The 14,131-nt window shown below is 28.5% G+C and overlaps 1 protein-coding gene across 2 annotated transcripts; it reads right to left on the bottom strand.

The window, feature by feature from the left end:
• Positions 1–5,137: 5,137 nt before the first annotated feature.
• On the bottom strand, positions 5,138–10,534 carry LOC120201898 (putative E3 ubiquitin-protein ligase XBAT35). Of its 2 annotated transcripts, XM_039202421.1 has the most exons (10): positions 10,326–10,534; positions 10,114–10,228; positions 9,715–9,795; positions 9,506–9,594; positions 9,293–9,384; positions 7,433–7,514; positions 6,886–6,988; positions 6,686–6,769; positions 6,277–6,362; positions 5,138–5,916 (listed from the first exon to the last, which is right to left on the bottom strand). In XM_039202421.1, the coding sequence occupies exons 1-10, from the start codon at positions 10,425–10,427 to the stop codon at positions 5,242–5,244; spliced, it is 1,509 nt and encodes a 502-aa protein (XP_039058352.1). In that variant the 5' UTR covers positions 10,428–10,534; the 3' UTR covers positions 5,138–5,241. The 2 variants fall into 2 exon arrangements, with proteins under 2 accessions (XP_039058352.1, XP_039058353.1); XM_039202422.1 differs by lacking the exon at positions 6,686–6,769 and having other exon boundaries at positions 10,326–10,533.
• Positions 10,535–14,131: the final 3,597 nt, after the last annotated feature.

The following is a 14,131-nucleotide window of genomic DNA, read 5'->3' as shown; positions in this document are numbered from 1 at the left end:
TCGGCTATTATTCAATTTCTCTCTCTATTTTGGCGACACGTAATTTATTATAATGCAGAAGTGCATATTCATTTTGGGTTTAAGTAGCAAGTTTTTCCATAAATGAGTATTCTTACCCATTCTACATGCTTTTATTATTATTTGCATCTAAAAGAAATAATTTATTTTAGGATTCATTCTTGTAAAGGAGAAATAAAAAGAAAAAGAAAAATTAATAAATAAAAAGAAACTTTATTTAATTGTATGTAAGATCCTCAAATTATCGCTGACGGTTTAACTAATTGAACCGAATGTTGACAATTACGCAACTGATACGGTGGTGTACATGGACTTTCATATAAATATCGCGAATTACCATATAAGCACTGTGATTGTAAATATTTGGTCAAAGAATATGATTAATTTTTTATGAGTTTAAGAGCAACACTGAATGCAAAAGAAAAAAATGCTAGGGCCGCACTATTTCAATGACATTTTTATGTGCTTTTGCTTACATTATTTTTTCAGATATTTTCTTTAATTTGATTAGTGCTCAATATGCATGCATATTATAATATTATAATAATCTCAAATAATTTTTGTGTTATGAAATTTCTTATTAATTTTATTATTTTATACTTGTATAACTAATAAATTAATTTTGTGTTGTGAATCTTTTAAAAATTATATTTTAGTATAATTATTTAGGAACTATTTGTTAATTTTTATTTTTAAAAAATTAGATGCTGTATATATTGAAAACAAATTTTTATTTATAACGACCAATCATGTTTTGTAATTTTTGAAAACTGAAAATGAAAAGCATATTTTAAAAATAAAATATAAAATATATAAAAAAAGTATTTTTTTAGAACCAAATGGACTCTAACATTTTGTCACTTTTGAAAAGTAATATTTTGGTCGTTTATGTTATCGTTATATTACATTTTGATCATTGAGATGTTAACTCTCATTAGATTGATGGTGTGACGTGTTAGTAAAAATTGTTATATTTTAACCTGATCCTTAGATATTCACTTGATCCTTAAATTTTAGACAAAATATTAATTTGACCCTAAATTTTAGATTAAATATTAATTTACCTTATTAATTTTAGATAAAAATATCAATATGATCATTGAATCTAATCAATGTTTCTATCGTCGACCACCATCGGTTGTCATCATTGGTCACTGCTGATTGTCGTTAAGGGCAACCGAAACTCAACTCGACTTGAAAACCCAATTTTTTCGACTCAAGAAAACTTGGGTCGAAATATTTCAAGTTCAAATCGAGTTGTAAAATACAAATCGAATAACTTGAATAGTAACTCGAATAACTCGAAATTTTTAATAATAGTGAGTTGATTTTCAAGTTTAAGTCGAGCCCTTCGACTCTGTATGATATATGTATATAACATATGAATAAATATACATGTATTGTATATGGTTATAAAAAACCATTTAAATTATAATCAAATAATATCATAATATTATAGATATTTACAATTAAGTTTAACCATAAACTCAAAAATTCGACTCGACTCGAAAATATTTCTAGTCAACTTTGAGTTTGTAAAGTAGGAACCACCAACTTGAATAACTCAAAAAAATTTTATTTGACTCGATCGAATGCTCACCCCTAATTGTCGACTCCAAGAGCGTTGGACCCCAATATTTGTAGTTCACTTCTTTTTTTACTTTTGAATGCAAATCTGGTGTCAGTTTCAACAAAATCTGTCCAAAAATCCTTAAATCTGATTTAGAATTCTTCACATTCCTTTTAAAATAATCATAATAATAAATTTATCATTATATTCCTTTAAAAATAAGGATAATGAAAATATATCTATATCATAATATGTTTATATTATAATGATAATAATTTAATTTATATATGTTTAGATAAATATATTACATGTAATTTTTGTCTTCATTTTTGAGTATTTTATGTGTTGTATAAGATACTTTGAAGTGTAATTTTTGCCTTTATTAAATTAAAATATAAATTTATATAAATTAAATTCTATATTATAATTTCTATTAAGCAATAAATAGATAAGATAGTAGTAGAATTTTATGTGAGAGATGTAAATTTTTAGGAAGTTATAAGAGAATTTAAAAGGTTATAAATGTAACACCCTAAACCTATTCGACACACAGTCGACCGATTAGAATGCCACACGGAACCACCAGAGTGGCTAACCAAATTTTTTCTTTTTAAAAAAAATACTCATTCAAGCAATGGTTTAAAATTCAATTAAATCAAATATTTCCATCATAATTACATACCATAAGTTTTTACTGGGGAGATCCTAAAGATACAAGTATATCAAAATATACAACTCACTTTACAAATTAGAGTTACGACTCGAAATATACAAAAGTCTACAAATAATACAAGCCCTCTAAAGATTTACTCGAGACGTACTCTGCTCTGCACTCTGTCTGGATGCGGCTGCTCAAAAAGGCTCCTCGAATGCTCCTCCTAATTACTTGTGCACAAAAATAAATTCTGAACGCTGAGCTCACTAGCCTGGTGCCCCACTAACAACTAAATCATACTAAAAATGTTCATCAAATTCTCAAGCTATCAAGTGAAATGCAAAAGTGAGTATACTCGTATTCTTCGCTCTCTACTCTATGCTAAACATCATGGTGCTGCTGAGGGTTCTATATCTCGGAGCTCACGCACCCCTCTAGTCTACCGAGGATGAGATCCATAATCTCTACTTCGGACACAACACTCTCGACAAACCCACCCCTCGCGAGTGTCGAGACTCGGTCGTAGTTAGTCAGTTTGAAGTGCCTCACGCACTAACTAAGGTTTTCTGAACAATTGCTATTACTCGACACCAATATCTTTACTAAAGAAACTCGGGCGTCTTGATCGCTCCACGAGCATCAATCAAGGCTAGTATTATGTCTCCCTAATTGATCTCGTTTCTATTGTACTTGACTATTAATATTGTTCTCACTTGTAATCTTATTTGAGAGTAATTATGGAGTTTTTGGGAAACCTCATTGCCCTCTTAAAATCCTTTGAAATTAAAGTTCCAAAATGTACTCCAGTTCTGATACTAAGCCTTTCAATATCGATATTGTCTCTTGAGTATCGGTACTCCTCTCAGGGTATAGATACTCCACTACTGATTCTTATTGAAAGAAGATGAGTAGATCGATACTCCTATGAGGAGTATCGATACTCTACCCTTGGTATCGATACTTTCCCCATAAAATCCCCTTGAATTATGTCTCTCATAAGAACAATATCGGTACTGTTCCTCAAGTATCGATACTAACACTCGAAAATGCTATGTTTGGGCACGAATTTGACACTCAACTCTCCTAAACTATTCTATTGATGTCCCCAAACATTATTAATGTTTTATGTGATTTAAAAAGGTCATAAATAGGGCTTTAAACATACTAATAACAACAAAACACAGAGTCTACCATGAATGCTCCATAACTCAACTCTAACCTGGAATGCATCTCCAATGACTCATAAGTGATATGAAGAAGTTGTTCCTAGTGTCCTAGCTGCTAGAACTTCTATCAAAATCAACCATTGGTCACTTTCTCTTTTCCCCTAGCTTTAGAGTTCTCCCCCACTTCTTTCACTAAAAAATTGCAAGAAATGAATTACTAACTCAATTAAGTGCTTAGATTGAAGTTAAGAACACCCCTATAACTTGGATCCACCAGAAACGGGCTAGAATCACTTGACTTTTTTAAACCTCCTTAAAACTCATTTTTGATTTCTATGGCCAAAACTTGAGATTAGGGGCTTGAATCAAAGCTTAAGGAATGGAGATTAATATTTTTACCTTAGTTAAACTCAAATAGGCTTGAAATCCTGAAAGCTTTCTCTTTGGTTTCTCTTTAGAGAGAAAGAAGAAAAAAAGAAAGAAGAAGGAAAGGAAGAGTGTTTGGTGGGTTATGGTACACGTGAAATCATCACATTTTTAAGGAAAATAGCTTTTGATTTGAGTTATGGGTTAATTGCATTTTTAGTCCTCTCTCTTTTAACCTAATATTAAAATGGTCCTAATTCTCTATCATTTGGCCTAACTCAAGCCCAATTCCAAACTATTTTTAAAAGGTCTATTTGACTCGATTTATAGGTTTCGGATTGATCCAAACTACTAACCCGAGATTCGGGGCGTTATAATAAATTTATAAAAATTTCAGAAGTAGAAAATTAAATCATTAATATAATATATAACTAACCAAATATAGCATTCATAAAAATTCGACTCATTTGCATTTAAAGAAACCCGTAAATTAATCAAAACAAGCAATTTTAAAGGCTTAATTGAGCAACTTTAAATTTTTTTCTCAATCAATCCAAATAGGAAAATTATCAGTATTAAAAATGCAATTGGACATATAGTCATATTGTAACATGCATTCCACGGCAAACTGAAAGCAATTTGGACACGAATTGTACTAATTAGAGAATTAAAGAATTACTACGTAGTTCAAAAATAATTTTAGTACACAAAAGTAAATTTGTAATTTTCAGTATATTTATGAAATTAATCTTGAAAATAATCGTGTGTAAAAATTTCAGAAATATATAATTAAATTTGGACCTCTATTAAATAATTTTGTTTGAATCCCGACGTTTACGAATGGAGTAAACTTGGTTGGGAGGGTTACTCTCATCTTTACAGTACACTATTCGGATTAGTCGATTAATAAATTAAATTTCAATGATTATACCAGAAAATATTAATTTTATCTGTAATATTGCAAGTTTGAGGTTTGTCTTTTATAACGAACGTTGAAAAATAGAATAACTAAGATAATATCTTAAAATTAAGAATATTTTAAAAATATTTTCGAAAACATCAATCCTTTTCTTATTTAGAACAAACGAACGAACATTCAATGCCTTTTCTAAATAAAATAATGAACGCTGAAAAACTATAATGACATTTTATAAAGAACAAAGCCTTTTCTAAAAATGATAACAATATAGTAACACTTTAATATTTTCATATTTTTTATATAATATTGAAATAAAATAATTAAAACGTGAAATTATTAAATTTATGCACAAATCTTTTCCTCGTTCATTATATGATTTATTGAATAATTTTTTTTTATAAATTTTATTTCAACAAGACAACGTTAAATATAATAAAATCGTATATATTAGAAAGTAGCAATGCTCAAATTAGAGACAATCTTCTTCAATGTGCAGAAATCACCCAAAAACATTTACAGCTTATACAAATTTCAGATGCAAAATTGATCAAACACGATAAAGCTTTATAACCTGCTCGATCTTCGCGCGACAAACAGGGCAACCCCATTTTTTGGCTATGATCTCGTTCAAGCATGACATACATCCGGCAACATGGCCACAGGGAACACAAGCAGCCTCCGATGGAGCATCCAAGCATATCGTGCACGAAGAAGGGCCTCCACCTTCTTTTGTTTGACCAGCATTAGCAGGTAAGTTTTCAGCTTTGATAGGAGTTGAATCAATTGATGGATATCTAATTGGACCATCTGCTACAATCTCGTCTGTGGCTGGTGGTGCTGTTGGGACTGAATCTGCAGATTTTACCCCCGTAAGGTTGGACGACATGTTACTATCATGGACGTTGGTGCTCGCGGTTGTGTTGCTACTGGAGCCAGCTTCGGTCATTGTCCATTCACTACTTCTTGCTTTTGAAGGGGGAAACACTATCGGTCCTGCTGAGCCACCTAACCGGCTAGTACTTGCAGCGTCCCAAACCATGGATGAACTAGCTTCATTGCCAGAGTGAAAATCAAAATTGGGCGTCTCTGCAATAGCTGACTGGATGGAGGCACTGATTGCCATTGCTAGATCTAAATCTTCTTCATCTGCTGGAGCAACTGCTGGAGCAACTGCCGGAGCAGTTGGAGGCTGAGAAACATGAAGAAATGCAGGACCCCTGGCCTGCATATTTCCGATGCCATAATAAACATGGAGACTTTATGTGAGAAGGTATTGTAAACAGTGTTCCATATTTCTAAAAGCTGGGTGAATGAACAACTAACTGCCCTGTTTTTACTTATTACTGTATATAAGCTAAGCTGCCACTCGACAGTCTTCCAACAAAAAAACAAAACAAAACAGCTCTTGTAGAAATTGATATGTAATTTCAATGAAAATTATATTCTAATGTATTCGATCATGTTAAGCTAATATACTTTAGGAAAACCCAGTAATCTCCAACAAAAAGTCTAATATAACATATGTAAGGTTCTGTAAAGAAGCATAAATGAAACATCTACAAATAAAGGGCGACTATAATACCTGAGGAATCCCTTTGCATGCATCACAAAACCACTGCAGCTGCTGTCGGTCATTTTCATTGCCTGGTGCGAGTTTAATGCGTGTTTCTGGAACAGAAACAGATCATGTTGAGGTGATTGTAACATAGGGAAAAAGCATTTATCATCATAAAATGGAACACATAATTATTTGTAGTAGTATTCCGAACATCAAAGCGAACAACAAATGTTCACTAATTATAGGCATAGTTGTCATAAAGGTGAGAAGAAACCCAGTTATCTAAAGAAAGTCTACTGAACTGGAGTACGGTGAAGCTGTAATTTGAAGTCCTAATGATTTCCAGTACAAAAAACTCTGGTTTTATCCTACTTAAGGCAACTTGAGTATATTTCAGGGTTTTATCTAACAATTGTAAATGATTGAAAATTACCATGCTTAGGCCTAACTATTCCAGCTTTACATCTCGCCTCTCGGGAGGTGTAAATAGTTCGTCTCCGCCTCCCGCGTCTCGACACTATGCACAATGATGAAAACAGTCAAAGCATGTTGACTCAGAAATCAATCTGATCTCAAACTCCATAATATAGCCAGAAAAGATTGACAACTAGAAATATTGGCAAGAGAAATTACTGCTGGAATTATCAACAATTGCCACGGAAGGATCAGGCTGATTGAGCTTCGGCTCCTCCAAATTAGCTTTCCACAATGAAATATTTGTACGTGGTCGGGCTTCCTGTTAAGTTACCAATTACCCAGTAAGTGTTGGAAAAGCATTTAAGGAGAGTAAAAAGTTTTAACAGTACAATCCAAAGCAGCTTGCTGCCTTCATATATTTTATATCCAATACCATACTAATCAATTGAAAGTAAAATCCTTTATTATATAATATATACAAATAGGACGTTTATGGGTATAATAGCATTATAAGCATTTAAAAAAGCCGAAAGATTAATAAATCGGCTACCGGTGGTTATACAAACAAAAAAAAGCCGAAACTAACTTGATCAGATTCAAGCCAAGCTTGAGGATTTTATCTTATGACTTATTCAGCTATCATTCTAGAAAAATTCAAGTTGACAAAAAGCATAAGCCTAGTTTGAAGAGCATATTATTTGGCTTTCACCTCCTTAGACTTGCATTGCTATACTCATAAAGAGACAAATTATACTTGCAATACCTTCAAACTAGAATATATGGCCAGCTCCAACTTCAAGGGTTTTGCATTATTTCGGGAACCAGTTGGTAGAACAACAACCCAACTGCATTAAATGCTTAATGAGACGATACACAAATTACTAGGAAAGAGAAAATGCTATTGCTTGCAAAAATGAATTGAAATTAGGGAAAACTACTCCAATGGTCACTAATGTTTGGGTAAGTCTTCGTTTTCACCATTGATGTTTCAAAAGTCACAAATCGGTCACTAACGTTATTGTTTGTTACAAATTGGTCACTCGCCGTTACAGACGTGACGGGAAACACGTGGACTGTTAACAGGCTTACCTGGATGGTATAATTACACAAATAGTCAATGTTATTTATATATTATTTCAATTTGATCCTAGTTTTAATAAATTAAAATAAATTTACCTACAAATCAGGAGATGCCATGTGCCATTGGTTACACACATGTCATCATTTGATAGGAAGACTAAATTTATTTTTAATTTAATATATTTATTTCTACCAATTAGAGGGTGACACGTGTCACCCTCTGGTTGGAAGAAAATAAAGCAACAAAGAAGCAAGTAGAGGAATTCAAACATAGGACCCTTGAGTGAAATAATGCAAATGAAACCATTGAACGAAGACAACCATTTGACATATTTTGGACAACAAATGATATATATCTTGTATCTTAGTATGTAAATGATTTACTCAAAATTAATAATATGTTATATATCTTAAATTTTAAAATTATCTCTTTATTTTTGTTTTAACTTATTAAATGATTTTATTTTTTTTCTTAATTTATTAAATATATTTTTTATTTTAATGTAAAAATATATATTTTATCTTTATCTTCATTTAAAAATATATTTTTTAAATATCTTAACTTGATATATATTTAAATATTTTACTATTAATTTAATATAAAAAATATATATTTTACTCTTATTTTCATTTAAAAATATATAATATTTTAATATATTTTTGAGTAAAGATAAGAATAAAATATTATATATTTTTAATTTAAAATAAGAGTAAAATATATTTTTATATTAAATTAATAATAAAATATTTAAATATATTTCAAGTTAAGATATTTAAAAAAGATATTTTTAAGTGATGATAAAGATAAAATATATATTTTTACATTTAAATAAAAACAAAATATATTTAATAAATTAAGACAAAAAATAAAAATATTTAATAAGTTAAAACAAAAATAAAGAGATAATTTTAAAATTTAAGATATATAACATAATATTAATTCTGAGTAAAACATTTACATACTAAGATACAAGATATATAATATTTGTTGTCCAAAATATATCAAATAGTTGCTTTCGCTCAATGGTTTGGCTTGTATTATTTCACTCAAGGGTTCTATGTTTGAATCCCCCACTTGCTTCTTTATTGCTTTATTTTCTTCCAACCAGGCAGTGACACATGTCACCCTCTGATTTGTAGAAATAGATATATTAAATTAAAAATAAATTTAGTCTTCCAATCAAATGATAACAAGTGTCATGACATGTGTGTAACTAATGACACATGACACCTCCTGATTCGTAGGTAAATTTATTTTAATTTATTATAACTAGGATCAAATTGAAAGAATATATAAATAACATGGATTATTTGTATAGTTATACCATCTAGGTAAGATTGTTAACGACTTTTAACAGTCTACGTGTGTTTTCCGTCATGCCTGTTAACGGCGAGTGACCAATTTGTAACAAACGATAACGTTAGTGACCGATTTGTGACTTTTGAAACATTAATGATGAAAACGAAAACTTACCTAAACATTAATGACCATGGAAGTGGTTTACTCTTGAAATTAAAAGGTATTGTAAACAATAATACTCACACTTTTCTGGAAAGCAATTGAGGAACAAACATTTCAATGAACCCTGGCCCATAACATTCCCTCATCCAACCAGAGAATAAACATGTCTGATCCTGCACGGCATCAGAGAAAGAAAAAAATCTCACTAAAGGCAGCACGTAGTTATACAAGAAAATGTTTAAGTTTTGAAACAGATCATAAAATCATGATATTGGAACAGACTTGGATTTATACCTCAATTGCTCTCACAACATTGACGTGTCCTTTCACCCTAGCAATCTCTAGAGGTGTTTCACAATCATCATTCATCACCAACGGATTAGCTGAAAATTCAAACAAGTCACTTATCTACTCTAGAAATTTCAAATCAAACATATTCCTTCTGTAACAACTAATCACTTGGTTTTAGCATAGTATGTAACAGAATTCAATAAAACATGAACCTCCACGGGAAAGAAGTAATTTGACTGTATTTTCAAGGCCTCTCTTTGCTGCATGGTGCAAGGGTGTCCCGCCAAGCCGACCTAAGCACATGAAAAAAAACCCAGCTAATACACAAATCACTTTGATAAAGCCTCTAAAGCTTCTTTTCTATGAAAAACTTATAGCTGCAATTTGGTTAAAGTCCACGAGAAATTACAAGAAAAAATCTCTGCTTAAGCAGGCAAAATGGGTAACTGAAAGAAACAAGGGTCCTTTACAATCATATCTTACTACTAGAAATTATTATTTATTATTATTTTCTTAAACCCCGAATTAAACAAAACCCAAATTTTTTCCTCATAGAAATGAATAAAAATTACTTAAACTCCCCGGGAAAAAAAATCGAAAGGAATAGAAACCTGGACGATAAGCGTTAACGTTAGCACCGAGTTCGATCAAAGTTTTGGCTACATCAAAAAGCTTTGGATTCAAACACGCTAATATCAACGGCGTTTTCCCTTCTCTATCAATCCACTGTCAATCCAAACCCAGAGAACAGATTAATTGATCGATGAAGGCCTAATAATCAGTGATTATTGAAGGGGGAAAACCAAAATGAATTAGTAGCTACCTCAAGGCCCGCGCCTTCACGTACAAGAGATTTGATCCCTTCTGAGTTACCATAATTGACTTTATTGTATAGCGATTCGTCTTTCGATTGTTGTAGCCCCATTTAACAAAAAAACTTCTTGTTTTACTTTTTGTTTGGTACGATGGAAAATTGGGCTCGTTATTTTTCCAGGAAAAAAATTGTTTCCTGGAAAACAAAGTGAAAAAGAAGTTCCAAAGTTAGGATCGAGAAATTGAGAAAGATTGTGAGCTTCTTAAAGGGGAAAACTATATTGTTATTAAATTTCCTTTTGAGATTCTGAACATAGAAGAAATTTGGAAGTCAAATATTATCATGAAAAAAATATTTTCAAACATCTTTATTTAGTTTAACTATGACTTTTTATTTATGGGTAAAATACATCAAAGGTCCGTAAACTATGCTTAAATAATTATTTGAGTTATTACAAAATAAGCATTATGAAATTGTGATAATTATAACATTTGAATGGTCAATTTTATAATAAGTAGATAAATTTAATGACAATATCGTAATATTTAAACGTTGAATGACTAAAGAAATTATTTCTGCATAGATCAGTTATCTGTGGCTCGATTTACCCTTTATTTGTTAGTTTTCTAGGAACCTTTTATTTATTAGTTTTCTAGAAAACCGCTGGCCTAAAACGCGGTTGCTTAAATGAGAATTTTTGGACATGTTTCGTGTGTTTTTCTTACGAAAATAAAGAATTGTTGTAAATTCTAGAACAAAAATTATTTTCACCATTAATTTTACATAATGGAATTTATCAGGATAAACTACAAGTTTAATATCTTAATTATCACTTTTATTTCATTTTGTTCAGTTAATTATTTGTTTCTAGATCATACATACTATTATACTTTTAAAAAATTAATAGATTTGCTGACGTGATATCTTAAAAGAAAATTCAATAATGACGTAACATTATTTCATGGTGACATATCAACATCATTGTTAATTTTCTAACGATGGGTGACCAAATAAAATTAAAATGTAATATTAAATATGATTTTAAAATAAAAATAGTTGAGTGACTAAAAGAAAATAAAATGATAATTTGAGTATTAAACATGTAGTTTACCCAATTTATAAATAGTCATTAAGTTATATTAAATGTTGATTTTAAATATTAATTTATTTTTTATAAATTCTAAATATAATTGTAATTCTACTTAAAAGAAAAGGAAATGAAAGACTTTAAGTGTGCGTTTGGTTCACGGAATGTAAGATTATCAATGGGAATAAAAGATTACTAGGGAATATGATTACTGTGAATGTTGTATTTTGTGTTTGGTTGGTTTAGCAGAAATGTAAGATTACCGTGTTTGGTTAAAGGAATAAAAGATTATTGGAATGTATATTTAACCAAATTGTCCTTATTATATATTTATTTTTTAACAAGTTTGAAAATATTTATATATTTTCTTTAAAAAATTTAAATTCATAAAATTTATTTTTTTTACAAAATTGAAAATATAAAAAGCTTTAATGAAAGGGTAAAATTTTATTTTAACCCCTGAACTTCATATAAAATTTTAATTATAGATTTTTTTGTAAATCTAAAATAGTTTAAGGATAAATTTGTAATTTAACCTTCGTAGAATTTTTATTATTTAATGACAGAAGAATGATATTTTTGAAAAAAAATTAAGGGCATTTTAGTCCAAAACACCAGTAATCTAACAATACCTAAAGGAAGGGAAGTAATGACATTCCCTGTAATATACCAAAAAAATTCACTATTGGTAATAAAATATTACCGGGAATGAGATTTCCGGCCAACCAAACAAGGGAATGTGGATTTCATTCCCATATGAATCTCACATTCCCCGAACCAAACAACCCCTAAGGGAGAAAGATGAGTGTTTCTAGTGAGTATATAACCCATAATGTAAGAAAATAAGAGAAGATTAATAATTTGATCAACCAACCAAATATGCTTACTCTTAAATATTAAAATTTTAAAAGTTATAAAATAGAAGTTAAAATTTAAATTTTAGCTACAACACTATTAATTATTATTAAAGAAGTGATGTGATGGATTAAATTAATAAAAATGTCTCATTTAACTCTTTAATTATAACTTTAATTTAATTTTAATGTTAATTTTAATTGAAGTAAGTTTTATTAGGTTGGTTGATGAGAACAAAATAAATATAAATAAACTATATATTATTTTTAATATCATATAAAATTTTCATATATATTAAATTTTATGTTTGTATTTCTAAATTGTATTTAAATTTTTAAAACAAAAATTAAATAATTGAATCACATCTCTCAATAAAAATAAATTCAATGTTTGATAATTGAATTTTGTACTAATTTTGAGTGACTATAAGATAGTATTTATTCGAAAGACTTTTGACCATTTGATTTTGAACGTTCATACACCCCTGCAGACATCATTCTCGAACCTAAGACCTCAAAAAATAATAATCATCCCTTCAGTCACTGAGATTGCTTAGTTTGTATGATAATTGAAAAATTTGAATCTCAAATGTTATAATTTTTAATTTTATAAATACAAAAACAATTAAATAACTAAATGATTTTAGAATAATTTGATGAATTCAAAATTTTCCCAAAATTTTACTTTAAAAAAATATTTTTATAATTTTAAAAATAAATTATTTTTTATATATATTTTTCAAAAATTTTAATGATATAAATAAATTTAAAAATAAATTACTTTATATACTATTAAAAAATATTTTTAAATTTAAAAAATAAATACAACAACAATTAAATAAATAATCATCCTCTAGTCACTGAGATTACTTGATTTGTATGATGTGTCCCACCTTAAATACAATTAAGGATATTTCCTAACAAATTTTTTATATTTTTTAAAAATTTGAACGATATAAATAATTTTAAAAATAAATTATTTTATATACTTTTTAAATTTAAAAAAATAAATACAACAACAATTAAATAAATAATCATCCTTTGGTCATTGAAATTGTTTGATTTGTATGATGTGTCCCACCTTAAATACAATGAACTATATGTCCTAACACAAATTTTTATATATTTTTTTAAAAAAATTGAACGATATAAATAATTTAAAAAATAAATTATTTTTATATACTTTTTAAATTTAAAAAATAAATACAACAATAATTAAATAAATAATCATCCTTCGGTCATTAAGATTGTTTGATTTGTATGATGTGTCCCACCTTAAATACAATGAACGATATGTCCTAACAAAATTTTTTATACATTTTTTTTTAAATTTGAATGAAATAAATAATTTTAAAAATAATTTATTTTATATACTTTTTAAAAATAATTTTTAATTTTAAAAAATAAATACAACAACAATTAAATAAATAATCATCCTTCAATCACATAGATTGCTTGATTTGTTATGATGTGTTCCACCTTGAATACAATGAACTATATTTCTTAACAAATGTTTTTACATATATTTTTAAAATTTTGAACGATATAAATGATTTTAAAAACAAATTATTTTTATATACTTTTAAAAAAATACTTTTTAAATTAAAAAATAAATACAACAACAATTAAATAAATAATCATATTTCAATCACTGAGATTGCTTGATTTGTATGATGTGTTCCACCTTGAATACAATAAACGATAATTCCTAACAAAATTTTAAACATATCTATTATTTTATAATTTTTAAAAATCTAATAACATATAAAATTATTTTAATAAAACTTAATGATTGATTATGGATTTTTTCCTATTTCATATTAATAATGATATTTTATTGTACACTCATCCATCAACGAAGTCAATAAATTTTG

Source organism: Hibiscus syriacus, unplaced genomic scaffold (genome assembly GCF_006381635.1).
Source record: "Hibiscus syriacus cultivar Baekdansim isolate YM2019G1 unplaced genomic scaffold, ASM638163v2 tig00008013_pilon, whole genome shotgun sequence".
Taxonomy (NCBI): domain Eukaryota; kingdom Viridiplantae; phylum Streptophyta; class Magnoliopsida; order Malvales; family Malvaceae; genus Hibiscus; species Hibiscus syriacus.
The sequence above is the reverse complement of the archived record's forward strand: the minus strand, read 5'-3'. Positions and strand labels throughout refer to the sequence as shown.